Genomic DNA, 27,847 nt, shown 5'->3' on the forward strand with positions numbered 1-27,847 from the left:
AAGTGGCGTGTTCTGCACGGCAGCTAACTGGATGGTTAGCATGTTGGCTGTGATGCTAACGAGCCCGCGGTGTAACCGAACCAAAACATTAGCTTCAATGCTAAACCGATAATCAGTTTAAAGCTCGTGCTGATCAGTAGCCACTGTGCTAACAACTAGTTATGTGCTAACGACTAGTTAACCTAATCAGTAGCCACTGTGCTAACGACTAGTTCTGTGCTAACGACTAGTTAGCCTCGTTAGCCTCCAACAACAGCAATCAGCTGCAGCTGTCAACACTGCGCCTCCTGCTAGCGGCTAGCGGCTAGCTGTTAGCATCACAGCATCATGGAGTCGAACCCTCCGAAGAGACGCGACAGTAAGAAATCTCTGCGGGTGAAGGTGATCAGTCTGGGGGACGCGGAGGTCGGGAAGGTAAGAGACTATCCGGAGGTTTCACAGCGAACATCTGGTTCAGTAACATCTGGTTCAGTAACATCTGGATCATTAACATCTGGTTCAGTAAGATCTGGTTCAGTAACATCTGGTTCAGTAACATCTGGTTCAGTAACATCTGGTTCAGTAAGATCTGGATCATTAACATCTGGTTCAGTAAGATCTGGTTCAGTAAGATCTGGTTCAGTAACATCTGGATCATTAACATCTGGTTCAGTAAGATCTGGTTCATTAACATCTGGATCATTAACATCTGGTTCAGTAAGATCTGGTTCATTAACATCTGGATCATTAACATCTGGTTCAGTAAGATCTGGTTCAGTAAGATCCGGTTCATTAACATCTGGTTCAGTAACATCTGGTTCAGTAAGATCCGGTTCATTAACATCTGGTTCAGTAACATCTGGTTCAGTAAGATCCGGTTCATTAACATCTGGTTCATTAACATCTGGTTCAGTAAGATCCGGTTCATTAACATCTGGATCATTAACATCTGGTTCAGTAAGATCCGGTTCATTAACATCTGGTTCAGTAACATCTGGTTCAGTAAGATCCGGTTCATTAACATCTGGTTCATTAACATCTGGTTCAGTAAGATCTGGTTCAGTAAGATCCGGTTCATTAACATCTGGATCATTAACATCTGGTTCAGTAAGATCTGGTTCATTAACATCTGGTTCAGTAAGATCTGGTTCACTAAGATCCGGTTCATTAACATCTGGTTCATTAACATCTGGTTCAGTAAGATCTGGTTCAGTAAGATCCGGTTCATTAACATCTGGTTCAGTAACATCTGGTTCATTAACATCTGGATCATTAACATCTGGTTCAGTAAGATCCGGTTCATTAACATCTGGTTCAGTAACATCTGGTTCATTAACATCTGGATCATTAACATCTGGTTCAGTAACATCTGGTTCAGTAACATCTGGTTCAGTAACATCTGGTTCATTAACATCTGGATCATTAACATCTGGTTCAGTAAGATCCGGTTCATTAACATCTGGTTCAGTAACATCTGGTTCATTAACATCTGGATCATTAACATCTGGTTCAGTAACATCTGGTTCAGTAACATCTGGTTCATTAACATCTGGATCATTAACATCTGGTTCAGTAAGATCTGGTTCATTAACATCTGGTTCAGTAAGATCTGGTTCATTAACATCTGGTTCAGTAAGATCTGGTTCATTAACATCTGGATCATTAACATCTGGTTCAGTAACATCTGGTTCAGTAAGATCTGGTTCATTAACATCTGGATCATTAACATCTGGTTCAGTAAGATCTGGTTCATTAACATCTGGATCATTAACATCTGGATCATTAACATCTGGGTTTAGACTCTGATAAATGTCTTTAGTTCACAGAAAAACATTTAACTGATAATTCAACTTATTTCACTTCACATTGATTCTTTTTATTAACTGTGTGTTTGTGTATAAATATAAGATATAGATTAGATATAATTATAAATCATAAGACTACATTATAAATGATTTTCTTCCAGAGCTGCATCATCAAACGTTATTGTGAGAAAAGATTCGTCCCCAAATATTTGGCCACGATTGGAATCGACTACGGAGTAACCAAGTAAGTACACAAGTAATCTATTACTGTGTGTTGGAGTGTGTATACGTGTGTTTACGTGTTGTGTGTTTACATGTTGGGTGTATGTAACATGTGTGTGTACGTGTTGTGTGTGTACGTGTTGTGTATAACGTGTGTGTACATGTTGTGTGTGTGTACGTGTTGTGTGTGTACGTGTTGTGTATAACATGTGTGTACGTGTTGTGTGTGTGTACGTGTTGTGTGTGTACGTGTTGTGTATAACGTGTGTGTACGTGTTGTGTGTGTACGTGTTGTGTATAACGTGTGTGTACGTGTTGTGTGTTTACATGTTGGGTGTATGTAACGTGTGTGTACGTGTTGTGTGTGTATGTAACGTGTGTGTACGTGTTGTGTGTGTGTACGTGTTGTGTATAACGTGTGTGTACGTGTTGTGTGTTTACATGTTGGGTGTATGTAACGTGTGTACGTGTTGTGTATAACGTGTGTGTGTGTACGTGTTGTGTATAACGTGTGTGTACGTGTTGTGTGTGTACGTGTTGTGTATAACGTGTGTGTACGTGTTGTGTGTGTGTGTACGTGTTGTGTATAACGTGTGTGTACGTGTTGTGTGTGTGTGTATGTAACGTGTGTGTTGTGTTGTGTATAACCTGTGTGTACGTGTTGTGTGTAACGTGTGTGTACGTGTTGTGTGTAACGTGTGTGTGTGTTGTCAGGGTGCAGGTCCGGGACAGGGAGATCAAAGTGAACATCTTCGACATGGCCGGTCATCCGTTCTTCTACGAAGTGAGTTTCAGAAACAGACTGAATGACGATGTGGTGTAATGAGTGGAAGCTGCCAGCAGGTGGTGCTGCTGCAGCAGGAGACTGAAGTGTGCTCTTTGCCCTGGGTGTTGTCTGTCAGGTGCGTAACGAGTTCTATAAGGACAGTCAGGGCGTCCTGCTGGTGTACGACGTCGGCCTCAGGGAGAGTTTCGACGCCCTCGACTCCTGGCTGGGCGAGATGAAACAGGAAATGGGCTCCCAGGCCAACATGGACAGCATCGTCTTCATCGTCTGCGCCAACAAGGTCAGACTCGATCGGACCGATCGGACCGATCAGAGGCCTCGGCTTCGGGGGGAGTTTGAGGATCAATCTGTTTTTGTCTCACCTGCGCAGGTGGACCTGACGAAGAGACGGGTGGTGGACGAGGGGGAGGGTCGACTGTGGGCGGAGTCCAGAGGGTTTCACTACTTTGAGACGTCAGCACAAAGCGGCGAAGGCATCAACGAGATGTTTCAGGTTCTCACACGTCGCCACGTTGTTGTCGAGGCTTTTTAACAACAAATACCAACACAACATCATAGTGTGTGTGTGTGTGTGTGTGTGTGTGTGTGTGTGTGTGTGTGTGTGTGTGTCTCCTCTCAGGCGTTCTTCTCGTCCATCACTGACATGTGTGAAAATGGCGGGAAGCGTCCGGTGGCCGAGGTCAGCGTCGGCTTCACCAAAGAACAGGCCGACACCATCCGACGCATCCGAAACAGCAAAGACTCATGGGACATGTTGGGGGTCAAACCCGGGGCCACGCGGTGAGACCAACAACAGAATGACTTTGTGTTTATGACCTCGTCACTGTGGAAGTTTGTAACGTTGGTTCCTGCCTGGTTGTTTCCAGGGAGGAGGTGAACAAGGCGTACCGTAAGCTGGCGGTCCTGCTGCATCCGGATAAATGCGTCGCCCCCGGCAGCGAAGACGCCTTCAAGGCCGTGGTGAACGCCCGCACGTCGCTGCTGAAGAACATCAAATAACGTACAGAGCTGTCGTCTTCACCCTGAAGACTCGTACCTCAGTGTTTATTTATTACCGTGTCCTGTGCCATGTCGCTCGCCACCGAGCTGCACGCCAACCAGACTCTATTCACTCTGTGTGTGTGTGTGTGTGTGTGTGTGTGTGTGTGTGTGTGTGTGTGTGTGTGTGTGTGTGTGTGTGTGTGTGTGTGTGTGTGTGTGTGTGTGTGTGTGTGTGTGTGTTTTTGTGTGTGTGTGTGTGAGTGTGAGTGTGAGTACGGAAGAGGAGGAGGGCCAAACAGTCAACATTTAGGTTTCTCATTCTTAAAATCATCAACATTTGTTTTCACGTCATAGTTTGGAAAAAATAATTCTGTTAAAAGTTTTTACACCAAAGTTGAAAAGATTTTTAGTTTTTGTGCCAAATTGGAAGTTTTTGTATGAAATGTCAGACGAGTCATTATTTAGTGAATCACAATTAAAACTAGAGTTGGATTTGATCTAATGATGAAGAACTCTGCCCTCATCTTCAGAGTCATCATGTTCTCCTTTAAGAGACAAATCTCTGGTTTCAAATAAATTTACTTACTTAAATTCATTTGTTGCTCCACAAACATTAAACTTGTCTCTTCCCTTTTCTTTCACATTTCTAGTTTCGAGTGAATCATTTATTTCCTCAAAAAGCTAAATTTACCCTGAAATGAATTTGAATCGTCGACAGAACTTGAGTTCGGTTGAGTTCGGTTGAGTTTCTCCTCAGAGACACTTTGAAGAATCTCTGCAGTGGAACCAGGGTTAGTCTGTCGCCACGTTAAAGAGTCACGTGACCACACGTCGTCACCTGTTCACGACCGCGTCTTTCATCAGGAAGTTGAACTGAAACACAGATTTCTGTTTGTTTATTGATTGTACGACGGAAACAGAAACATCTCGTTAAAGCAGAAGAAACAGACGACATGTCTTCATATCTCTTATCTATAGATCGTTATATCTATACATTGGATTGACATGTTAGATCTATACAGTTACAGGAGCACTAAACACAGTCTGAAGGCTCATGTGATTTATCATTTAATCATTAACTTTTAGAACCGTAAACGACTTTAAATCAGGAATATGATCTTTTCACCTGAAGACTACATTTCCCATCAGCCTTTCCAGTACAATGAATTCAAACCAAATAACAATGAACAAATCAAATGTAATTGTTTTGGATGTAACGTGTTATTTATATTTATTATTATTGTTGCGTGTTCACATGTTATTTATTACACTGAAGTAATGAAACTAATTATTGTTTGGTCACAGTTTGACCTCATGACTGAAACTGCTGAGTCACAACCAGTCATCACTGGATGGTGTGAGGACACACACACACAGTAACACACACACACACACACACACACACACACAGTAACACACACACACAGGAATGTTTGATGTATCCACATTAGAAGAGTCACGTCCCAAATTTCACACTTTAATTAAACTGTGTCAAACTTGAGATGTGAGTGTGTGTGTCTGTGTGACTGTGTGTCTCTGTGTCTGTGTGTCTGTGTGTGACTGTGTGTCTCTGTGTCTGTGTGTCTGTGTGTGACTGTGTGTCTCTGTGTCTGTGTGTCTGTGTGTGACTGTGTGTCTCTGTGTCTGTGTGTCTGTGTGTGACTGTGTGTCTCTGTGTCTGTGTGTCTGTGTGTCTCTGTGTCTGTGTGTCTGTGTGTCTGTGTGTCTGTGTGTGACTGTGTGTCTCTGTGTCTGTGTGGCTGTGTGTGTGTTACTGTGAGTGTGTGTTACAGTCTCCCTGTGGTTCCTGTACGTGCACGTTCTCCTGGATTCTTTTTTGGAATTAAATGACTGAAATCACTTCTCTGCTCTGTTTTCTTATGATTCTTGAAGTTCCTTAAAATTCTTTAAATGATCTGAACGATTTTATTTGACATTTTTCTTCTTTCACGTTTCATTTTCAGAATGATTTGTGATATTTAGTAATTTCAGGTCACGTTCCTTCTCCTCGTGTGTGAAGCTGAAATCAGACGTAAAAACGTCAAAGTGTAAACGACTCAAACACAATGTGTCCCGGTTGGAGGTCGGCCAATCCCATCATGCACCTGGACTGCACCGCGTTAATCTGTCCTGTTAACGAGCTGCCGTTTGTTTCAGGAAGTTGGATTAAGACTCAGACGTTTGCTGCTCTGCCTTCGTTTGTCTTCTTCTTCTTCTTCTTCTTCTTCTTCTCTGTTTGTCCACTTGTCTTCTTCTTCTCTGTCCTCTCTTCTTTGGTCTCACGTCTTCATATTTCAGGGACTTTGGACAAACTCTTCGACCTCGTTTGGTTCAATCTGAATTTCTTCCTCATGAAGGTAAATTGAGTAAATATTAAATCTACTGTCAATTTAACTTGAGGTTAATTATTTAAATTCTTTGTTTTCTTGTATTTTTGCAGGTTTCCAAGACAAAAACAAACATTTGAGAACTAGACACAACGATGAAGACGGTAAAATTATAGTTATTATTGAATTGAATATATTTGAATGGACAGATGTTGATGGAGAGTTTCAGCATCAAGAGCAACTTTTGAATTACGACTTAATAACAAACAAGACGATGATTTAAAGACAAACAATTATCAATAAAATCACATTCTGACAAAACAGGGATGAAGAGTGAAGTTGCAGCTGTGGGTTCGACATGTGGAGTAAAAACAGGAAGATGACAAAGTACAAAAAGAAATAAAAGAAGGAAAATGTGGAAGGAAAAGTGAAAAGACTTCAAACTGAGTTGAAAAGAAAGAAAGAGAAGAAACGGAGAAACAGGAAAGAGACGAAGCTTCGACTGCGACGACGAATGAGACGAGTGTGAATCTAAAGACAAGTAGGTTCAACTGACTACTTTGATGTTTTATACATTTATAGAAAAATACATATTTCAGGACCATTTCAATTATCTTCAAAAGTTTAAATAAAATAAATTATAGCCAGCGACATACTTTAAAAAAAACAATTACTAGTTTGTGTTAAAGTTAAGTAAGCAACGCACACTGAACCGATTCGTTTTGCCACTTGGGGGCAGCAAAACAAGCTGGAAACTCAACATATGACATATCAGTTTATTATGTACTAACAGGTGATGTCACTTATCTCTTGTGGGGTTCCTCAGGGTTCTGTTCTCGGTCTTTTGTATTTTCACTCATTAAAACTGCATGTTGTGTTGATGTTGTGTTATTTCTGTTTGTCAGCAGAATAAACAACACTGACATATTGTAAATAGTTGTGTCCAACATGTAAACGGCCTTAATCGAAATCGTTTAAACAAATGTTAATCTAATCATTTATAAATTCAATAACAATTTTCTGATTGGACAACTTTTATAACTCGTAATAACAAATGACCAAGATTTATATTGAACTATCTTCAAACCTAAATAAAAGATATTTGCATATGAACAAATCAAAGTGTGTCTGATGAACCTGCACATCAGAGTCCAGGTGGATGAAATCAAACGTCTCTGCTGGCGTCGGGAACAGAGGCCGCAGGTCGCTGCTCGCTAATCTGATCAGCTTAGTCCTGAAACCTGGACCTGGACCTGCCAACGCCACATGCTCGTCCAACTGCTCCACTGAGATCTTATAGTTTTCTGGCCGAGAGACAATCTGATCAAAGCTTTATCCAGCTCGTCTCCGTCTGTGATCTCAGACTCTGTCGCGCTGTCCGGCACCAATTCACTTCAAGTTTAAATGTAAACGTCATAAAATAAATAAAAGACCAAGACAGAAATGGAACATGTTCATCTTCAATCGGTTTTTCCAGTAACTCCAGTTTATCTGCTACCACTAACCACACCCCCTTCACCAATCAGGTCGTAGAGAGGGCGGAACAATGAATGACGCAGAATGTGGCACCAAAGTGACGCAGCCGTCCGGTGACATCACCTTCTGTAACAACCTAAGCCCCTCCCCCGGCCTGCGGCGGAAGCAGCTGTTGTGGCAAAACGCCGTCAGAAACATCATCGACCAGCACAACCTGTACACGCTGCGGCTGGCCGGCGGCCTGGAGAGGAGCCGCCATGGCATCACCGTCACCGATGCCTACATCGCCGACATCAACAGGTAGAGACAGTGACGTCATCAGCAGACAGTGATGTCATCAGCAGGTAGAGACAGTGACGTCATCAGCAGACAGTGATGTCATCAACAGGTAGAGACAGTGACGTCATCAGCAGGTAGAGACAGTGATGTCATCAGCAGGTAGAGACAGTGATGTCATCAGCAGGTAGAGACAGTGACGTCATCAGCAGGTAGAGACAGTGATGTCATCAGCAGGTAGAGACAGTGATGTCATCAGCAGGTAGAGACAGTGATGTCATCAGCAGGTAGAGACAGTGACGTCATCAGCAGACAGTGATGTCATCAACAGGTAGAGACAGTGACGTCATCAGCAGGTAGAGACAGTGATGTCATCAGCAGGTAGAGACAGTGACGTCATCAGCAGGTAGAGACAGTGATGTCATCAGCAGGTAGAGACAGTGACGTCATCAGCAGGTAGAGACAGTGATGTCGTCAGCAGGTAGAGACAGTGACGTCATCAGCAGGTAGAGACAGTGACGTCATCAGCAGGTAGAGACAGTGACGTCGTCATTTGTGGGTTTTTCTGATATTTTAAACTTTTTACATTTTGACTCACATTTATCTCTAAAGCTTTTCTGTTACTTTGGAGTAAATGTTCCTCTGGCGTCGTCTTGCAGGCAGATCCGTAACAAGGCGTCTCGGGGGGCGCTGTGGCACAAGCGGCGCTCGTCGGCAGCTCGCGTTCAACCGGCGACACTGAGGTTCAGCGCGGCGACGCAGAGCAAACACGACTTGCTCAGTGACGCAGATTTCTTCGTGTCGTGGGGATCAACAGTGCGAGGCGTCTTCATTCCTGCTCTGCAACACACATTCAAGTACAAATACACAAACTGACATTTACACTGTTTTCATGTAAATGTCTTAATTGGAGTAAACCATGACTTCCTGTGGGACTCAGGTCCGTGGACCTGGAGCAGCTGTACCAGCAGTTTTCCTCCGGTCAGAGAAGAACGTCTCTGGTCGTCTCCAACGTCCTCGACATCATCACCAGACTCCTCCTCTCTCTGCTTACATGGCCATCGGGCTGGAGCGGCGTGGCCTGTAATTGGCTGGTTGGCCTATCAGTCATCCTGTGGGCGGGGATCTGTGCTCTGGGTCTGATCAGGAGGGAAGTGATGACGTCACCGCAGTTGCTCAGGTACTTTTACTCCCAGGTGTCCTGAGGTACTTCCTGTGTGTTTCAGGTGCAGTACTTCCTGTGTGTGTGTAGGTACCTGTCGGTGGTCAGCTGGTTGTCTCAGACGCTGCAGGTGTTGCTCGGCGTCTTCAGTTGGGCGGAGAGCGATCACTCGTGGTACGTCGTCTTCACCCTCTTCTCCACCTACACTCTGCTGCCCCTCCCCCTCCTCTGGTCCATTGTCGCCGGGGCAACCACCTCCACCCTGCACCTACTGGTGGACGTCTGCTGTCACCATGGAGACCACACCTTCATCAGAAAGGTTCTTCCTTCCTTCTTTCCTCCCTACTCCCCACTTCCTGTCTGCCCTCCCTCCTTCCTTTCTTCCTTCCCTCTAGACCCCATTCTTCTCTTTCTTCCTCTGTTCCTTCTCTATTCCCTTTTTAAATGGCAGGAATTGACCCTGGCAGAGTTTGTGTAACATGTTTCCTGTGTTTCCTGTGTGTGTTTCCTGTGTGTGGTTGCGGTGCGTGTGCAGGTGCTGTCGAAGGCCTTGCTGTACCTGGCGATGAACACGGCCGGTCTGTTCATCCACTACCTGTCGGACCGGACGCAGCGACAGTCCTTCCTGGAGACCAGACGCTGCATCGAGGGCCGAGTGAGGCTGGAGAGAGAGAACCACCGACAGGTGCAGGATCACGTTTGTTATAAACGTACAAAACAGGATTCCCTTGGTGTCCATGAGAAGTTCTGTTATTGATTCATCTCACGTGTTATATGGATATAAACATGATGCAGCTCTTACTCCACCTGTGGTTTCTCGTCTGTTTTATCATCTCGACACAATAAGAAGTGGTGATAGTGTTTGACTCGGTGCTGCTGTGTGGTTCAGGAGCGTCTGGTGAAGTCCATCCTGCCTCGTTTCCTGGTTCTGGAGATGATGTCTGACATGGCCACCATGGACGAGTATCTGCTGCCTCAGCAGTTCCACAAGATCTACATCCACCACTACAAAGACGTCAGGTCACACACTCACTTATTTCAGCAGCGTCTGACGTTTTAGTTCAGCACTTCAGATTAAAATCCATCGTGCTGTTTTCATCGTACATTGACGATCCCTCTCCGCAGCATCCTGTTCGCAGACCTCATCGGCTTCACGCCGCTCTCGTTGATTCTCTCTGCTCAGGATCTCGTTAAAACTCTCAACGAACTCTTCGGCCGCTTCGACAGGCTGGCAGAGGTCAGGTCTCCATGGCAACCACACAAACCGCAGTTTAATTGTTGAAGGCAAAAGAAAAGATTGAACAGTTGATCAGTCTGATGTTTACCCTTCATGAAACTGGATTCTGTCATTGTCTCTAAGACTGTGATGTGTGTTCCTCTGTGTGTCTTCAGGGACATCGCTGTTTGCGTATCAAGATCCTGGGCGACTGTTATTATTGTGTGTCTGGAGTTCCAGAGCCTCAGAGAGGACACGCTCGCTGCTGTGTGGAGATGGGCCTCAGTATGATCAACACCATCCGGTAACACGTCAACAACACGTTAAAGTGCGTGTTCACGTGCCGCTTCACTCACACACTCATTGTGTCCCAGGTACGTTCGTCGGGAGCTGCAGCAGGAGGTGGACATGAGGATCGGGGTTCACTCGGGGTCGGTTCTTTGCGGCGTCTTGGGTCTTCAGAAGTGGCAGTTTGACATCTGGAGCTGGGACGTGGACATCGCCAACAGTCTGGAGGCTGCAGGCGTCCCGGGGTCAGACACAGCGATTTACACGCTGGTTTAACACACAACAGATCCACAGCTTTACAAAGACAAGTCCTCATTGAAACGACACGTGTTCAGTTCCATGTTGTCGTGTTACACAAACCTGACGTCAAACTGTAAAGTAGAACTTCAGAGTTCATCTCACGTGTCCTCATCAAACCAGATTTAATCTGGATCCAATCAGGTCAGGTCAGATCACATCAGGTCGGATCCAGGAGTTTGTGTCATTCTGCTAAAGAACAAGTGCAGACAAACTCAAGTCCAGTTGAAATACAACATGAATTACACAATAACAATACACAATATGTAAAGAAATGTACTTTAGTAAAGTGCAGTGGTTCAGGATGATTGTATTAGAATGTTACTGGATTTGTTTAAATGTATAAAGAGAATACATATATACGTATATGTATTATAGAATCATATCTGCAGATATGCTCTACAAAATGAATATGATTATGTATACTTATATATGTATGGGTATACATTCTTCATAATATACCAAATAGCAATATATCGTATAAAGTACAACTGTAAAAAAGATGTATAGAAATATAAAGCAATAAATTCACAATAGTATACAATATAACCTGAAAATAAAACGGCTTGCAGGTTTATATGTATGAATAAATGGGTAAAAATGTCCTTATCCCCTAGCAAAGGAAAATTCAAATCCCAAATCGTATAAAAAGAGGCGTGTCCTGTTTATATAGAATGAATATATGATTTAGCCTCGTTACGTTCCCTGAACCGTTCATCATTCCACCAAGTTTCATTGTAATCCGTCCGGTAGTTTTTGCGTAATCCTGCTAACTAACAAACAGACACCAATGAAAACAAAGCCTCATTGTCCAAGTCTTGTTCTCGAATAACAAAACACAGAGAATTTAAATACGTTTTCTGGTGACGCAGATGTAACGTTACTCTGTCGTCACCTCAGACGTATCCACATCTCTCGGGCCACTCTCGACTGTCTGGGCGGGCTCTACCAGACGGAGGCGGGACATGGCCAGGACCGCAACGAGTTCCTACGGAAGCACAACATCGACACCTACCTCATCCGCCCGGCGCCGCGGGACGAGGCCGAGCCGCCGCAAGCGAGGCGCCCGAGTTACGACGAGATGACGACTTGGAGCGCGGAGCTGCCGTTCGGAGACATCCTGGGAATGAATTTCGTGAGGAAACCTTAAGAATAAAAATCTCTAAATTTAAGTCAATTTGATGACTTTCTATGTTGACGTTCTGTCTGCGGCGCCCCCTAGATCCTTGCCACTTTCACCAATGGCTCACTGACCCAGCTACCCAATCAGATCGCAGCTCAGAGGTCGGGGTCACGGGAGGTCAACAAGAGGATCCGTCAGGCCATGGAGGTTCGGAGCGGTGAACGAATGAGGAAGGAGCACATCACCACCTTCACTCAGGTGTTCAAGGACTCGCACATGGAGGGAAAGGTAACGCCCTCACTTCCTGCCTGTGCTTTTGTTATTGAGTTATAACAGTTGGACGTTAATCTTCCTCCTCTCGTCTCAGTATTCACAGATGAGGGACGAACTCTTCAAGTCCAACATGGTTTGTTCCTTCATCCTGCTGCTGCTGCTGATGGCGGTGCAAGTGCTGATCCCCGCCCCACGGTTCACGACTCAGCCTTTATTTACTTCTAGTTTCTTCTTGTTGTTTATCTCTTGTTATTGCTGTGGTATAAATATTTAAATATCTTTGTAACTTCTATTTTTACACCACTCTTATATAGACGACGACATCATCAGCGTACAGTGATATAATTCGCTTTGTTTTCTCACATTTTATACCACGATCCGATGATTTAACTGTTCGTACAAAGACAAATCGGTTAGCAAATGTCTGGCTTTAACCCCTCATGGATTTCTGAAGTAGTACCTTTATCTTTCTGTCCAGGTTATGTCCGATGGTCGCTCAGTTCGTAATCAGCTGTGGTGTTTACGCTCTGCTCTTGTTGCTCACGCTGGGGGAGGAGTTTAAGCATTGCCCTGCCCCCCTTCAGTCACTCTGTTGCTGGATTCACGAAAACAAGCGCGCCCGGGCGCTGCTCACACTCACCGCCATCGCTGTCAACTTTGGAGTCGCCTCCTCGGACATCGTAAGTCTCAGGGAATAGTTCATCTGCATTGAACGTATAGGAGCATAATGTCTCCTCTTCAGGCTGCCTCAGTGTTTTCCTTCCTTCCTTCCTTCCTTCCTTCCTTCCTTCCTTCCTTCCTTCCTTCCTTCCTTCCTTCCTCCAGCTGTGGTGTGACTCATCAGACGCTCACGTCAACCACACCGACGCCCCGCTGGCTCCGCCCACCTCTGCCTGGCCTGACATCAACATCTGTACACATCCAGAGGTTAGCTCTAACGCTAATCAAACACTGTGGCGTTGTTAGCGTAGCTGTTTTAACTTATCGAACTTCCTTGTGTACAGTACATGGCTCTGAGTGGCGTGGTTGCCATGGTTACCTGCGCAGTGTTCCTCAGGTTGAGTTGTGTGTTGAAGCTCGCCGTCCTCCTAGTGGCCGCCGCCCTCTACACCTACGTCATCGAGACGCACAGGTGAGCTCATCGTGCTTCAAACTAAACGTAAAGCAGCTGATTTAAAGCTAATGCTAACCAGTGTTAGCTTATCCCAGTTTATCCAACTTTAATTCATGTGTTTTCCCAACAAATGTTATGCTAGTGATAATTAGCCACAGAAGCTAATGGAGGACTGTTTTAACTAAAGTAGAATAAAACGTTATGCTAACTTCTAAGCTAACTGCTAACAGCTCATTCTCTGTCGCTCAGGTCTCATCACTTGTGTAAAAACGGCGTTTGTGTCGTTCTCATGGTGATGTTTGTGTTCGCCGTTCTCTACAACAGCAGACAGGTGGGTTCGACTGGGTTCTACTGGGTTCCACTGGGTTCTACTGGGTTCTACTGGGTTCGACTGGGTTCTACTGGGTTCTACTGGGTTCGACTAGGTTCTACTGGGTTCTACTGGGTTCGACTGGGTTCTACTGGGTTCCACTGGGTTCTACTGGGTTCTACTAGGTTCTACTGGGTTCTACTGGGTTCTACTGGGTTCTACTGGGTTCGACTAGGTTCTACTGGGTTCTACTGGGTTCGACTGGGTTCTACTGGGTTCCACTGGGTTCTACTGGGTTCTACTAGGTTCTACTGGGTTCTACTAGGTTCTACTGGGTTCTACTGGGTTCGACTGGGTTCGACTGGGTTCTACTGGGTTGTACTGGGTTCGACTGGGTTCTACTGGGTTCTACTGGGTTCGACTGGGTTCTACTGGGTTCTACTGGGTTCGACTGGGTTCTACTAGGTTCTACTGGGTTCTACTAGGTTCTACTGGGTTCTACTGGGTTCGACTGGGTTGTACTGGGTTCGACTGGGTTCCACTGGGTTCGACTGGGTTCGACTGGGTTCCACTGGGTTCGACTGGGTTCGACTGGGTTCTACTGGGTTCGACTGGGTTGTACTGGGTTGTACTGGGTTCGACTGGGTTGTACTGGGTTGTACTGGGTTCGACTTGGTTCTACTGGGTTCTACTGGGTTCGACTGGGTTCTACTGGGTTCGACTAGGTTCTACTGGGTTGTACTGGGTTCGACTGGGTTCTACTGGGTTCGACTGGGTTCGACTGGGTTCGACTGGGTTCTACTGGGTTGTACTGGGTTTCGACTGGGTTCTACTGGGTTGTACTGGGTTTGACTGGGTTCTACTGGGTTCTACTGGGTTTGACTGGGTTCGACTGGGTTGTACTGGGTTCTACTGGGTTCGACTGGGTTGTACTGGGTTCTACTGGGTTCGACTGGGTTCTACTGGGTTCGACTGGGTTCGACTGGGTTGTACTGGGTTCTACTGGGTTCTACTGGGTTCGACTGGGTTCTACTGGGTTCGACTGGGTTGTACTGGGTTCTACTGGGTTGTACTGGGTTCGACTGGGTTGTACTGGGTTCGACTGGGTTCGACTGGGTTCTACTGGGTTGTACTGGGTTCTACTGGGTTCGACTGGGTTGTACTGGGTTCGACTGGGTTCGACTGGGTTGTACTGGGTTCTACTGGGTTCGACTGGGTTCTACTGGGTTCGACTGGGTTGTACTGGGTTGTACTGGGTTCGACTGGGTTCTACTGGGTTCGACTGGGTTGTACTGGGTTCTACTGGGTTGTACTGGGTTCTACTGGGTTCGACTGGGTTGTACTGGGTTCGACTGGGTTGTACTGGGTTCTACTGGGTTCTACTGGGTTCGACTGGGTTCTACTGGGTTCGACTGGGTTGTACTGGGTTCTACTGGGTTGTACTGGGTTCTACTGGGTTCGACTAGGTTCTACTGGGTTCTACTGGGTTCTACTGGGTTCGACTAGGTTCTACTGGGTTCTACTGGGTTCGACTGGGTTGTACTGGGTTCTACTGGGTTCGACTAGGTTCTACTGGGTTCTACTGGGTTCGACTAGGTTCTACTGGGTTCGACTGGGTTGTACTGGGTTCTACTGGGTTCGACTGGGTTCGACTGGGTTCTACTGGGTTGTACTGGGTTCTACTGGGTTGTACTGGGTTCGACTGGGTTCGACTGGGTTGTACTGGGTTGTACTGGGTTCGACTGGGTTCTACTGGGTTTGACTGGGTTCTACTGGGTTGTACTGGGTTGTACTGGTTTCGACTGTGTTCGACTGGGTTTGACTGGAACAGATATAAATACACACCCCCTTCCTCATTTGATCTTCATCTCTGTGACACGTCTGTGCTCCTCTACGTTCTTCTTGGTTCTTCTTCGCTGGCAGCTGGAGGCGACGGCCCGGCTGGACTTCCTGTGGCGTCTCCAGGCGAGGAAGGAGGTGGAGGACATGAAGGAGCTGAGGGAACACAACGAGTGTCTGCTGCTCAACATCCTGCCCGTCCACGTCGCACAACACTTCCTGGAGCGAGACAGCAACAACGAGGTGCGCTCACCTGTGCACAGAGTGTCGGGGTTACAGCAGCAGGTGTGAACCGTGTGTGTGTTGTTGTGCTTGTTCTCTCAGGAGTTGTACTCGCAGTCGTACGAGCGAGTCGGCGTCCTCTTCGCCTCTCTGCCCAGTTTCTCCAACTTCTACGAGCAGCGTGAGCTGGTTCATCAGCACGTCGAGTGTCTCCGCCTCCTCAACCACATCATCTCCGACTTTGATGAGGTCACACACACACACACACACACACACACACACACACACACACACACACACACACACACAAACATCCCCACATGGAAACAGATTCTGTCACTGAATCATTTCTCGTTTTCTAACACTTGGCACTAAACACTGTTAAAGTTGAATTTGTGTAGATGTCAGTAAACACACATTAACGTGAATCATTGTGTGTGTGTGTGTGTGTGTGTGTGTGTGTGTGTGTGTGTGTGTGTGTGTGTGTGTGTGTGTGTGTGTGTGTGTGTGTGTGTGTGTGTGTGTAGTTGTTGGACGAGTGTTATTTTCAGGAGGTTGAGAAGATTAAAACCATCGGCAGCTCCTACATGGCAGCGTCTGGTCTCTCTCCTGACAGACGGGTTAAGAAAAGCTTCCTTCTTTCGTTCTTCCTGCAGATGAACAGCTACACATTTGAAGATCGGAGTCCTAAGCAGAAAGTAAAAACCTTGTGTACTTTGTGTACTTTGTGTACTTTGTGTTCAGGAGTGGGAGGACGTCTGGCATCACCTCAGTGAGTTGGTTCTTTTCGCTCTGGCGATGCAGGAAACGCTCAAACACATCAACTCAAACACAGGAAACAACTTCCAGCTCCGAGTCGGTTCGTAAAAGTCACGATTAATAAAACTAAAATCACATATTTAAAAAAACATCGTTTAGAGCAACAAGATTTAACCGTTAACTCTCCAGATCTGAACCTGAATATTTATTTCATATAAAAGAAATCTAAGTATTTTAACCTGGTTTCAGTTTCAGGTCTTTTTTTAAATATAGAGAATAATTGAAAATGATTTGGTTATTGACGTCTCCAGGAATCGCTCACGGCCCCGTGATCGCAGGTGTGATCGGTGCCACCAAACCTCAGTACGACATCTGGGGGACAACGGTGAACATGGCGAGCAGGATGGAGAGCACGGGAGTCAGCGGCAGGATTCAGGTGAGCTCACCTGTCTCCACGACGACGCATGTTTACGTGACGCTTATAACTGAACGCCACCTCCACCCCCCCGACATCAGGTCCCAGAATCCACCAGCTGTATTCTGGTGGAGCGAGGATTCCTACGGCAACTTAGAGGGAACATTTACCTGAAAGGCATCAGCGAACGCCACGGCAAGGTGAGACGCAAAATAACACATCATTTTATTAAATGTCATCATCAGAAGAAATAAACCATTAATTATGATAAATTACGAAACTTATTATAAATTCCTACTCACGCAAAAACATACAATAAATAGAGAATCTAGAAATAGATGAGTGAATACCTGGATATTTGGAAAATATCTTGTAAACAAGCAAAAATATCTCAAATTAATTTATAGATATAATAATATAGTAATTATGACAGATATAGTTTTTCCAAAATCTCTTTCGAAATAATCATTAGAGAAATTAGAAATATGTAAACATCGTGAACAAGTAACGATTCTGAAAACGTATTAACAACAATCCCACTGTCTCCACATGCTAATGCTACGAGTTCGTAATATCTTTTCTCTTTTTCTCCTCAGGTTCGTACGTTTTTCGTGAGCAGTCAGGAGGAGCGCTCCAGCTCCGTGGAGCGCGGCGGTGGGCGGGGCTTCAGTCTGAACAGGAACACACTGGGAGCCGTCGTCTTCAGCCTCGTTCAGGCCCGAAAGAGAGAGAAGCTGCGGGAGGAGAACGGAGGGTTTCACCTGGTGGAGGCGTCGTAGCCTCAATGATCGGAAATCCGCTTCGTTCAATGGAAGGTGGGAACACGCTGGAAACTCCAAGGAGGAATTTACAGGAACTAAAGAAAGTCGACAGATGAACACGGAGGACGAAGTGTTTGTTCGCAGTCAAGTTAACGTGGCTACGTGGATTTTCTTCAAATCGTCAATTCTACTCTGGTTTCAATAAAACTGTTTTTTTGTCATAGATACAAAGAGTTTATAAGGTTTTTTTTCCAAGGCTCTCAGCTGCATTGTTTTCATTCTTAACATGTTTTGCTACTCAAACTGTCCCCTAGGTGGCGCTGCCTCCACAGTCGGTTTATCTCTGAACTCTGAACTCTAAAAGAAAACAGAACATTTTGACACCAGAGAACAAGCAACATGTTTCATCATCATCAACAAGTTAGATTTTTATTACAGTTATATGATTTATAATTATTATTAATAATATTATGTATAATTTTATTCACTGACTTTTTAAATCCTTGCAGGTCTCCAAGGAAAATAAAGTTAAAGTAAAATAAAACAAAAATAAGAAAAGTATGTCGATGACATCAAGTTTTTCTCTCTACAGCAAAAAGTGTAAATATGAATTAATACAATGAGAATAAAAATTAGCTGCTGAAACTCTTTATAACTTTATACTTTAAAACAAGTCCATGTTTAATTTCATCTTTTCTGCAGACAAAGATTTCACATGTTGGTGACGCTGCTGTTTGAAAAGTGCTGAATCACATCCTGACATTTCAAACAGAAACAAACACAGAGACGCTTTCAAATCATTCTAAATATAATGTGTGTGTGTGTGTGTGTGTGTGTGTGTGTGTGATGTAACCTGTGAATAATTAGCCATCAGAGTGTGTAATCACTTTATCTGGGTTCAAAGGTCAGAACACATGGTCCCTCCCCTCGCTGGCTAGACCCGCCTCCTCTCTCAGTCACAGAGTCAGAGATAACCAGTTCACACGTTGATCGGTGCTGAGAATTCCGGCTGATACCCGTGCACCTGAACGCAGCAGCGGCTCCACACTTCTTCATCGATAACAAACATGAGCGACCCCCCCAGCGGTCCCGGTCCCGGTCCCGGCTCCGGTCCCGGCTCCGGTCCACAGACCCGCTCCGACCCGCTCCTCTTCTTCGTTAACGGAAAGAAGGTAAAACAAGTCCTTTAGTTCAAATGTGTAAAATGTAAATGTGGTTCTGTATATGTTTTATAGAAGAGTTTTCATGTGATGAATTATGAGAATTATGAGTAAAAAGCAGAAACTTGAAAGTGATGAACAAGTTCCTTCTCACTTCAGGAGTGTAACGTGGTTTCCCTTCGTCGCAGTGAGTGAACACATGTGTGTGTCTGTGTGTGTTATCACAGCAGATGTGTTGTGTTGTGCTGCAGGTCGTGGAGCAGGACGCGGATCCTGAGGCGACCCTGCTGACCTACCTGAGGCGGACACGTACGGTCACACAAACATATGCAGGGACGTGCACAGACATTTTGGGGGTCAGGGGCTCAAGTGACAAAAAGGGCACGTCTCATAATTATATATATAACATTTTTTTCTAAAACCAAAAGTTAAATATAGTTTCACATCTCTGACAAGCTTAACAATGTATTTAATACCCTCCCACTCACACAGCTGTTAAATACAGTCTGTTTGCTAGCAAGACACAAGTTAACTATTTGTTTTGTCCTTTGGCTAATTAGCTGTAAACTAGAGGAACTGGTAGCTTAGTTTATCACCACTCTGCTAAAACCAGTACAACAGGGACAGGAGCTGGGAGCTGGAGCTGGGAGGTGCTGCCTGTCTGACGGGACTGGGATGACGTGCTCACAGCAGTCAACCAGTCGATGCTTTTGAATCACAGACACAGTTTCCTGTGGCTGTGCTTTACTGTATCAAGGTGGCCCCCCCTGGCCCCCCTGGCCCCCCTGGCCCCGCCTGACCCCGCAGGTCATGTGAGTCGGATCCTCTTTTCCTTTTCATCACACTTTCAACTGGATAATCAGGAAGTCACAATATGTTGAGTCATGACCCAGATGTGCTGACATGGCGTCACATCTGGTGTTGTGTAACAAGTTTAAACATGTGTCTCACAGATGTAAGGATAAGTATGTTCCTGTTACACAACTTTCCATCAGCACAACCAAACTTTCACTTCTTATTTTGTTCTCTTGTGCAGATGGAAAGTTGTGTAACAGGATAAGTATGTTCCTGTTGCACAACTTTCTATTGGCACAACCAAACTTTCACTTCTTATTTTGTTCATGCTTCCTTTTCTTTTTTTGCGACGCTTCCTTTTTATTAGTTTTTCCTCAGTTGATTCATTTCCTGTCGTTTTCAGATCGTATTTGGTACAAAGATTATTTTTGAAAGGAATCAAGTTCCTAAAACGTTCAGCTGATAATTCAAATGAACTAATGAGGGTTTTGTTTTTTTAAGTGACTTTCCGAGTTTCTCCCTGAACCCTGACCTTCCTCTGTGAAATACACTGAGTGGCCCCTCGGCCTCTTTTCAAGGACGACTCACACTTCCTGAAAGACCATTTACCCTCTTGAAGAACAAGGAAGAACCCGTGACTCCCTCAACGGCCTCCAGGAGGACGAACCACTGGCTGAAAAACTCTGTGACCAGATCCCAGGGACGTCTGGTACCTTCTCAGGGAACCAGGGATCTCATCAAGGACCATTGGAGCCTCCTCTAGGAACTCTGGTTCCTTATGGGGCACCTGTGGTAACCCGGGAGTCCCAAGTAGATGAAGTATCTTCTGGGTTCCGTCAGGAGACACCAGGCTTGGATCCTCTTCATGGCACAATGGTTCCTTCTCAATACATGTAGTGTAGAATCTAAATATCTGGAGTCCTGTGGGAGACTGGACCGGTCCTCTGTCCAAACTGTCCCATGTGGACTTCTCAATCACTCATATAACAACCCTTGTCAAGGACCCTGGGACAACCTGAAGAACTCTCTGAAGCTCCATGAGGACCCTTTAAGAAAGCTTTTCATTTAGGGACATTATGTCACGTTGACTCATTAACCACCTGAAACTCCGTCCTGATAACGAGCTGCTCAACCTTCAGGTGTCTCATATGTTTGTCTCATAGATGTTAACAAGGAGCAAGCTCCTCAACCCCCCCGTAACCATCTGCAGGTCAAAGTGTCTTCCAGCTCAACTCTGGAGATGATCATGTGTTCCTGTCAATAATTCCCAGAATTCACTGTAACCTCTGTTTGTCTCAGTGGGTTTAACAGGAACAAAGCTGGGCTGTGCTGAGGGGGGGTGTGGAGCCTGTACCGTCATGTTGTCCAGATACCAACCACACACTCATCAGCTGCTGTATCCTCTGTGTGTGTGTGTGTGTGTGTGTGTGTGTGTGTGTGTGTGTGTGTGTGTGTGTGTGTGTGTGTGTGTGTGTGTGTGTGTGTGTGTGTGTGTGTGTGTGTTCATGATGAACCGTCCCATCAGCTGCTGTCATGTGTTCTCTCAGTTTCTTTGATGATGACAAACTGATTTCATGATGAATTAACTGTGAACGAACGCTCTTTAACTCCGCCCAGTCACTACGCCGTCAACGCCTGTCTCGCCCCCCTGTGCTCCCTGCACCTGGTCGCCGTGACAACCGTGGAGGGCATCGGCAGCGTGGCCCAAAAACTACATCCTGTCCAGGTACAAAACAACCGCACACAAACCAAACTCCCAGAAGACTTCGCTTCTCTTCTGTGACGTTGATGTTGTGTTTAATGCACTTTCACCAAAATGAGAGGGAAGAAGTAAAAGATCTTCTCTGTGAAATCAGACTTTAAATTAATTCCATGTCTCTTGCACGTCTGACTTTAATGTCTCACACGTGTCAGACGTCCAACATGTCATCAAACAGACGTGTACTTTGTGGTCGTCCCATCGGAGCACATGGACGTTCACTTTCTTCTTCTTGTGTATTTAGTGTGTGACCAGGTTTGTACGGTGGCCCTGAAGGCAAATCATAAAAAGCAAAACACATCATTTCACTCAGTGGAGAACGTTCTGTGTTTGAACCCGTCGAGTTTTCCCTCCTGTTAAGAAGACGGACAGTGGTTCCGTCCAATCAGCTGTGATCCTTGTCACAGCAGGTACCAACCTTTCTGGTTGGATGTCGTTGTGTTTTGTGTTTGTGTTTTTATATAAGTTTGATAAAAGACTAATTATTGTAAACGTGTGTGTTTAGGAGCGAATAGCGAGGGCTCACGGTTCCCAGTGTGGGTTCTGTACCCCGGGAATCGTCATGTCCATGTACGCTCTGCTGAGAAACAACCCCACGCCCAGAATGACTGAGGTGGAGGAGGCCTTCCAAGGTGGACACACTTTGTAATGTGTTTAACGTGTGTTTAACATGTGTTTAACGTGTGTTTAACATGTGTTTAACATGTTTAACGTGTGTTTAACGTGTGTTTAACGTGTGTTTAACGTGTGTTTAACATGTGTTTAACATGTTTAACGTGTGTTTAACATGTTTAACGTGTGTTTAGCGTGTGTTTAGCGTGTGTTTAACGTGTGTTTAACGTGTGTTTAGCGTGTGTTTAGCGTGTGTTTAACGTGTGTTTAACGTGTGTTTAGCGTGTGTTTAGCGTGTGTTTAACGTGTGTTTAACGTGTGTTTAACGTGTGTTTAACGTGTGTTTAGCGTGTGTTTAGCGTGTGTTTAGCGTGTGTTTAACGTGTGTTTAACATGTTTAACGTGTGTTTAACGTGTGTTTAGCGTGTGTTTAGCGTGTGTTTAACGTGACGGTGTTTTCCTTAGGGAATCTGTGCCGATGCACCGGGTACAGACCCATCCTGGAGGGATACAAGACCTTGACAGTGGTGAGACCGATGTACACACACATGTACTTTGAATACACATAAAGTGCGTCTCTTTTATTTCAACACACTCACTGTGCTCATTCCTCCAGGAGGGCGGGTGCTGTGGCGGCCGAGGGCGGGACGGCTGCTGCATGACCAATGAAAACGGAGCAGAGAGAAGCTCAGAGGAGGCCGTGGATGTGAGTCCGTCACTGATGTGTGTATATATAATATATATGTGTAGTTTTTTAAAACAGCTGTTTCAAGGTTTCTGACTGTAACCTGTGTTTTTGTGCAGGAAGCCACGCCTCTTTTTAATACTTCCGACTTTGCACCTTTGGATCCAACACAGGAAATCATTTTCCCTCCTGAACTCATGGTAAATAAAACATTCACTCAACTGTTGAGTGGCAGCGAGGAGCTGAGCACAGTCACTTCAGATGCTTTTATTTTGACATGTTCCTTCCTCCAGTCTCTCACCAAAGATCAGAAGTCGCGCTCGCTGTGTTTCCATGGTAACCGGGTGACGTGGCTGCAGCCCGACAGTCTAGAAGAGTTTCTGCTTCTGAAGTGGAAAAATCCAGAAGCCAGAGTCGTGACAGGAAACACTGAAGTGGGTCAGTTCATCCATCATCCATCATCCATCTTTGTCTGATTCATCATTATCCTGTGTGTGTTACTAAGTATGTCTGTGTGTTTCTGTGTTATTGTGTGTGTGTGTGTGTGTGTGTGTGTGTGTGTGTCTGTGCGTGTGTGTCTGTGCGTGTGTGTCTGTGCGTGTCTGTGTGTGCAGGTATTGAGGTGAAGTTTAAGAACTTGCTGTATCCAGTCATCTTGTGTCCGTCCTTCGTCTCTGAGCTGAACTCAGTGACTCACACTGATGATGGTGAGTTCAACATCACACTGCTGCTACACAACAACAACACACACTCAACACAATGTTTCAGCCACTGGACCGAGTCCATTCACATCCGGACATGACCCGTTAGCATTAGCATTTAGCTCCACTGTGAGTTCACAATAAGCTGCTGGAGTCAATAAGAAGGTGTGTGTGTGTGTGTGTGTGTGTGTGTGTGTGTGTGTGTGTGTGTGTGTGTGTGTGTGTGTGTGTGTGTGTGTGTGTGTGTGTGTGTGTGTGTGTGTGTGTGTGTGTGTGTGTGTGTGTGTGTGTGTGTGTGCAGGTGTCATGTTCGGTGCATCGTGCACACTTAGCCACATGGGGGCGGTACTGAAGCAGGCGGTGGAGACTCTTCCTCCTCATCAGACTGAAGTCTTCCTCGCCGTCCTGGAGCAGCTACGCTGGTTCGCTGGAAAGCAAATACGCAATGTGGCGGTGAGTCGCACAACCTGGATCTGCTGAGCAAGGCACCCACAGGGTCACAGGTTCAAATCCCTGTGTCCAAAAGTCTGACAGATGTCCGTTCATTTATGATTTTAGATTGTGTTGTTGTTTTCAGGCTGTCGGAGGAAACATCATGACTGCAAGTCCCATATCTGACCTCAACCCTGTGTTCATGGTAGCAGGCTGCAAACTCACACTCATGGACAAGGGTAACACACTCACACACACACTCACACAAACACACACACACACACACACATACACACACACACACACACACACACACAAACACACACACACACACACACACACACACACACACACAAACACACACACACACACACACACACACACACACACACACACACACACACACACACACACACAGTGTTTGTTCAGGACAGGTAACCTTTAATCCACAGTTTTGCTGAGTCACTGTTTGTGTGAATCACGATGTGTTCAGGGTCACTGATAATTCAGTAATTTCAGTCAAACATTGAAGCTTGTAACTCTGTCACATGTTTCTGTTATATATTAACAATGAGATGACACAGACATCATATGAATGTCTGTGATATTTAGACCCGGTCTTGACCTTTGACCTCTGTCTGTTGTCAGATGGCAGTCGCGTGGTTCAGATGGACGACAGTTTCTTCACAGGCTACAGGAGGACGATTCTGCGACCACAGGAGGTCCTGGTCTCCATAGAGATCCCATACAGTCAGAGGGTGGGTAATTCACCTAGCAACCCCTGTCTGTCACCTAGCAACCACCATCACAGTCACTCTGACGCTCATGTTTTTTTTTCCCGCCTCAGACTCAGTTCGTCTCGGCCTTCAAACAGTCACCTCGCCGCGAGGATGACATCAGCATTGTTACCGCTGCGATGAGTGTCACCTTCACTCCTGGAACTAACGTTGTCCAGGACCTGAGGCTGAGCTATGGCGGCATGGCGGCGACCACGGTGCTGACTACGAAGACGGCAAACAGACTTGTGGGAAGGTAACAGAACCCGAACCCTCGAGCGAGGATTAACGGAACAGACGGAGGGAGGAGCTAACTCTCTGATATATCTTCCAGGTGCTGGGAGGAGGAGCTTCTTCAGGTGGCCTGCTCCTCACTGGCTGAGGAGATGACCCTCGACCCCTCTGCGCCAGGCGGCATGGTGACGTACCGGCGAACTCTGACCCTCAGCCTCTTCTACAAGTTCTACCTGACGGTGCTGCAGAAGCTCCGGCAGCAGGTCGGACTTTTTGATTTGTATTTCTCTGATCTGGTTCGTCTGGAAATATAAGATATTATTATTTATTAAAGAGTCGCTGACATCGTTTAGCTTCAGTCTGGAGTTAAAGTGAATGAATCTGTGATGTATAATATTGGTTTTTATCTGCTTCGAGCTGATAAACATGTGATTTAGTTCTGGTTTTTATTGTTCAGGGTGTCAATGTGGACGAGGTTCATTCAGACTGTTTGAGCGCCACTGAGATTTATCACCCAGCGACGCCATCTAGTGTTCAAATCTACCAGGTACAATAAAGTTCATTCAAACTAAATTTATACAGATAATACATTTATTTAAACATTTAACAAAAACATTAACTTACAGTTTTAGCATCTCGGTGTGTAATTCCACATTTTTCCTCCAGGCAGTGCCAGAGGGGCAGAGCCTGGACGACGTGGTGGGCCGTCCCATGATGCACCTGTCGGCCATGAAGCAGGCGACAGGTGAGGCGGTGTACTGCGACGACATCCCGCTGTACGAGAACGAGCTCTACCTGTCACTCATCACCAGCACCAAAGCTCACGCTCGCATCATGTGAGTGTGTAACCATCTCACACACGTGTACGACACACACACACACCTGTCTAACCAGGTGTGTGTGTGTGTGGTAGCTCTATAGACACATCCGCTGCTGAGTCTTCTCCCGGCGTCGTCTGTTGCGTGTTTGCTGACGACATCCCCGGATCTAACGTCTCTGGAGTCATCGTGTGCGATGAGACCGTCCTCGCTGACCAGCAGGTGGGTTCCTGTTGTTCTGCTCAACCAATCAGGCGTCTCGGTCATGTTCAGGTGAATAACATCCCCGCCCCCTCCCTCTGCAGGTGACATGTGTGGGTCACATCATCGGAGCCGTGGTGGCCGACACTCAGCTCCGCGCTCAGCGAGCCGCCAAGGCCGTGAAGATCGAGTATGAGGAGCTGCAGCCCATCGTCACCATCCAGGTGAGAAGGTCACGCAGACGACGTCACTGTTTATGTTTCAGATTTAAAAACATGACGTAAAGTCGCTGCTCAGAAAAAATACAGGAAGCAGGTTTGGTTGGTTTGTTTGACAGGAGGCCATCGCTGCCCAGTCCTTCTACGAGCCAATCAGAAGCATCCAGAAGGGAGAATTGGAGGCGGGGTTTAAACAGGCCGACCACATCCTGGAGGGTAAGACTGATTCTGTGTGTGTGAGACACCCCCCCCCCCCGATCCCAGCTGATCAATAACCCTGGCTATTGATTGGCTGATTATCAGGTGAGATCCACGTGGGGGGTCAGGAACATTTCTACCTGGAGACCAACGTCACGCTGGCCGTTCCCCGAGGAGAAGACGATGAGATGGAGCTCTTCGTTTCCACTCAGGCTCCGACCAAGACGCAGGTAACGCCACGCTCGATGGAAGTGAAGATCGGAAACCAAACATTGAAACCGTATTAAAAGTTAGTTTGTGTCCGTCTCAGTCTCTGGTGGCGAAGGCGTTGGGTGTCCCCGCCAACAGGGTGCTGGTGCGGGTGAAGAGGATGGGCGGAGGCTTCGGGGGGAAGGAGAGCAGAACCACCGTGTTGTCCACTGTGGTCGCCGTGGCAGCGAACAAGTACGTCTGTCAATCACTTGTCTTTTTGTGAGATAATCTTCAGGAGTGTGAGACGTTTCCTGTGTTTCAGGCTGAAGAGGCCGGTGAGGTGCATGTTGGACAGAGACGAGGACATGTTGATCACTGGAGGGAGACACCCCTTCTATGGGAAGTACAAGGTAGGACGACGCCCCCTGCTGGAGAGAGACTGTATATGGATAAAATAAGTAGTATCCAGAACTTTCCTCCCTGCGTTGGAGACGGTTTCTGTCGCAGCGTCTTGAGTCTTCAGTGTCACTGATGATTCTTCTTCTCTGGCTCCAGGTGGGTTTCCTCAGCAGTGGTAAGGTCGTGGCTCTGGATGTGTCGTACTACAGCAACGCAGGAAACTCCTTGGACCTGTCTCTGTCCGTGAGTATTGTTTCTAACCGCAGAGTTTTTCCGTCTCACACTTTACGCTGATGCTGATGTTACCTTGTGTTCGTCGAGGTCTTGGAGCGCGCTTTGTTCCACATGGAGAACTCGTACAGTGTGGCCAACATTCGCGGCCGAGGCTTCTGTTGCCGCACCAACCTGCCGTCCAACACCGCGTTCAGAGGCTTTGGAGGGCCGCAGGGCATGATGGTCGCTGAGAGCTGGATGACGGACGTGGCTCAGGCGGTGGGGCGGCCGGCCGAGGAGGTGGGTGGATGAGTTAATGTCAGACCTGACGAACAAGAGGAATTCTGCTGGGAAAACAACATCCAACCAGAGTCTCTGTTCTCATCCAGGTGCGTCGGTTGAACCTGTTCGTGGAAGGGCAGGCGACCGCCTACAACCAGGTCCTGGAGAGCTGCTCTCTGGACCGCTGCTGGGACGAGTGCCTGTCCCGGTCTGATTACCAACAACGCCGAGCAGCCATCGACTGCTACAACAGGTAAAACCCACTGAGAGTTGAGACGTGTAAACACTTAAACTGGATTAAAATGAAGTGAATCTGGGGAGTTAAAGCAGATAAAGAGTTTTTGTTGGTGTGTTGGTTCTGTACAATAGTGGACATGTTAGTTCTAAAGCCCTCAGTTGTGTGTCCTCTCTCTGAGGTTGTTGTGTGTTTGTTCCTTCAGACAGAACCGATGGACCAAACGAGGCCTCGCCATCATCCCCACCACGTTTGGTATCAGCTTCACGGCTGTTTTCCTCAACCAGGTCTGATCCACACTGACT

General features: G+C 46.2%; 3 protein-coding genes and 1 long non-coding RNA gene across 8 annotated transcripts in view; 3 read left to right on the forward strand and 1 right to left on the reverse strand.

The window, feature by feature from the left end:
• dnajc27 (DnaJ (Hsp40) homolog, subfamily C, member 27) lies at positions 1-23,554 on the forward strand. Of its 3 annotated transcripts, XM_034604747.1 has the most exons (8): positions 3-414; positions 1,946-2,028; positions 2,721-2,790; positions 2,909-3,073; positions 3,164-3,286; positions 3,413-3,573; positions 3,660-3,803; positions 23,510-23,554. In XM_034604747.1, the coding sequence occupies exons 1-7, from the start codon at positions 328-330 to the stop codon at positions 3,790-3,792; spliced, it is 822 nt and encodes a 273-aa protein (XP_034460638.1). In that variant the 5' UTR covers positions 3-327; the 3' UTR covers positions 3,793-3,803; positions 23,510-23,554. The 3 variants fall into 3 exon arrangements, with proteins under 3 accessions (XP_034460645.1, XP_034460653.1, XP_034460638.1); XM_034604754.1 differs by lacking the exons at positions 3,660-3,803; positions 23,510-23,554 and having other exon boundaries at positions 1-414; positions 3,164-3,369; positions 3,404-3,523; XM_034604762.1 differs by lacking the exons at positions 3,660-3,803; positions 23,510-23,554 and having other exon boundaries at positions 1-414; positions 3,164-3,373; positions 3,404-3,522.
• LOC117773281 lies at positions 4,835-5,641 on the reverse strand. Of its 2 annotated transcripts, none has more exons than XR_004615896.1 (2): positions 5,550-5,641; positions 4,835-5,292 (listed from the first exon to the last, which is right to left on the reverse strand). It is a non-coding gene; the product is annotated as an uncharacterized LOC117773281 (long non-coding RNA). The 2 variants fall into 2 exon arrangements; XR_004615894.1 differs by having other exon boundaries at positions 4,835-5,300; positions 5,550-5,635.
• LOC117778677 (adenylate cyclase type 8-like) lies at positions 7,648-17,650 on the forward strand. Its single transcript, XM_034614425.1, has 23 exons — positions 7,648-7,877; positions 8,513-8,710; positions 8,794-9,033; positions 9,106-9,334; positions 9,551-9,700; positions 9,905-10,035; positions 10,141-10,252; positions 10,408-10,535; positions 10,606-10,764; positions 11,717-11,951; positions 12,039-12,227; positions 12,307-12,407; positions 12,691-12,892; positions 13,038-13,139; positions 13,217-13,344; positions 13,576-13,657; positions 15,560-15,718; positions 15,800-15,946; positions 16,225-16,317; positions 16,442-16,556; positions 16,768-16,892; positions 16,973-17,071; positions 17,468-17,650. Exons 1-23 carry the CDS (start codon positions 7,648-7,650, stop codon positions 17,648-17,650), a joined length of 3,537 nt encoding a protein of 1,178 aa, XP_034470316.1.
• xdh (xanthine dehydrogenase) overlaps positions 18,603-27,847 on the forward strand; it is an 11,449-nt gene continuing 2,204 nt past the window's right edge. The window contains exons 1-27 of one of the 2 annotated variants that reach the window (XM_034604039.1): positions 18,603-18,804; positions 19,044-19,101; positions 20,887-20,983; positions 21,205-21,313; positions 21,852-21,978; positions 22,424-22,485; positions 22,575-22,664; positions 22,763-22,843; positions 22,937-23,081; positions 23,258-23,350; positions 23,646-23,797; positions 23,922-24,015; positions 24,425-24,534; positions 24,624-24,808; positions 24,887-25,049; positions 25,244-25,333; positions 25,453-25,622; positions 25,700-25,826; positions 25,910-26,029; positions 26,143-26,239; positions 26,327-26,451; positions 26,532-26,665; positions 26,736-26,823; positions 26,969-27,055; positions 27,134-27,325; positions 27,415-27,560; positions 27,748-27,829. In XM_034604039.1, coding sequence (XP_034459930.1) covers positions 18,700-18,804; positions 19,044-19,101; positions 20,887-20,983; positions 21,205-21,313; positions 21,852-21,978; positions 22,424-22,485; positions 22,575-22,664; positions 22,763-22,843; positions 22,937-23,081; positions 23,258-23,350; positions 23,646-23,797; positions 23,922-24,015; positions 24,425-24,534; positions 24,624-24,808; positions 24,887-25,049; positions 25,244-25,333; positions 25,453-25,622; positions 25,700-25,826; positions 25,910-26,029; positions 26,143-26,239; positions 26,327-26,451; positions 26,532-26,665; positions 26,736-26,823; positions 26,969-27,055; positions 27,134-27,325; positions 27,415-27,560; positions 27,748-27,829 — 3,129 coding nt within the window. In that variant the 5' untranslated portion in view covers positions 18,603-18,699. Of the gene's footprint in view, positions 18,805-19,043; positions 19,102-20,886; positions 20,984-21,204; positions 21,314-21,558; positions 21,757-21,851; positions 21,979-22,423; positions 22,486-22,574; positions 22,665-22,762; positions 22,844-22,936; positions 23,082-23,257; positions 23,351-23,645; positions 23,798-23,921; positions 24,016-24,424; positions 24,535-24,623; positions 24,809-24,886; positions 25,050-25,243; positions 25,334-25,452; positions 25,623-25,699; positions 25,827-25,909; positions 26,030-26,142; positions 26,240-26,326; positions 26,452-26,531; positions 26,666-26,735; positions 26,824-26,968; positions 27,056-27,133; positions 27,326-27,414; positions 27,561-27,747; positions 27,830-27,847 lie in introns of those variants that run through there. The other variant, XM_034604048.1, reaches the window with a different exon arrangement.

This window comes from Hippoglossus hippoglossus, chromosome 2 (genome assembly GCF_009819705.1).
Source record: "Hippoglossus hippoglossus isolate fHipHip1 chromosome 2, fHipHip1.pri, whole genome shotgun sequence".
In the NCBI taxonomy this organism is placed as follows: Eukaryota; Metazoa; Chordata; class Actinopteri; order Pleuronectiformes; family Pleuronectidae; genus Hippoglossus; species Hippoglossus hippoglossus.

Coding starts and splice junctions, on each gene's coding strand:
- dnajc27 (XM_034604747.1), top strand. CDS start 328: ATGGAGTCGAACCCTCCGAAGAGACGCGACAGTAAGAAATCTCTGCGG. Junction 3,074..3,163: donor TCATCGTCTGCGCCAACAAG/GTCAGACTCGAT, acceptor TCACCTGCGCAG/GTGGACCTGACGAAGAGACG. Junction 3,574..3,659: donor GTCAAACCCGGGGCCACGCG/GTGAGACCAACA, acceptor GGTTGTTTCCAG/GGAGGAGGTGAACAAGGCGT.
- LOC117778677 (XM_034614425.1), top strand. CDS start 7,648: ATGAATGACGCAGAATGTGGCACCAAAGTGACGCAGCCGTCCGGTGAC. Junction 9,034..9,105: donor ACGTCACCGCAGTTGCTCAG/GTACTTTTACTC, acceptor GTGTGTGTGTAG/GTACCTGTCGGTGGTCAGCT. Junction 15,947..16,224: donor TCATCTCCGACTTTGATGAG/GTCACACACACA, acceptor GTGTGTGTGTAG/TTGTTGGACGAGTGTTATTT.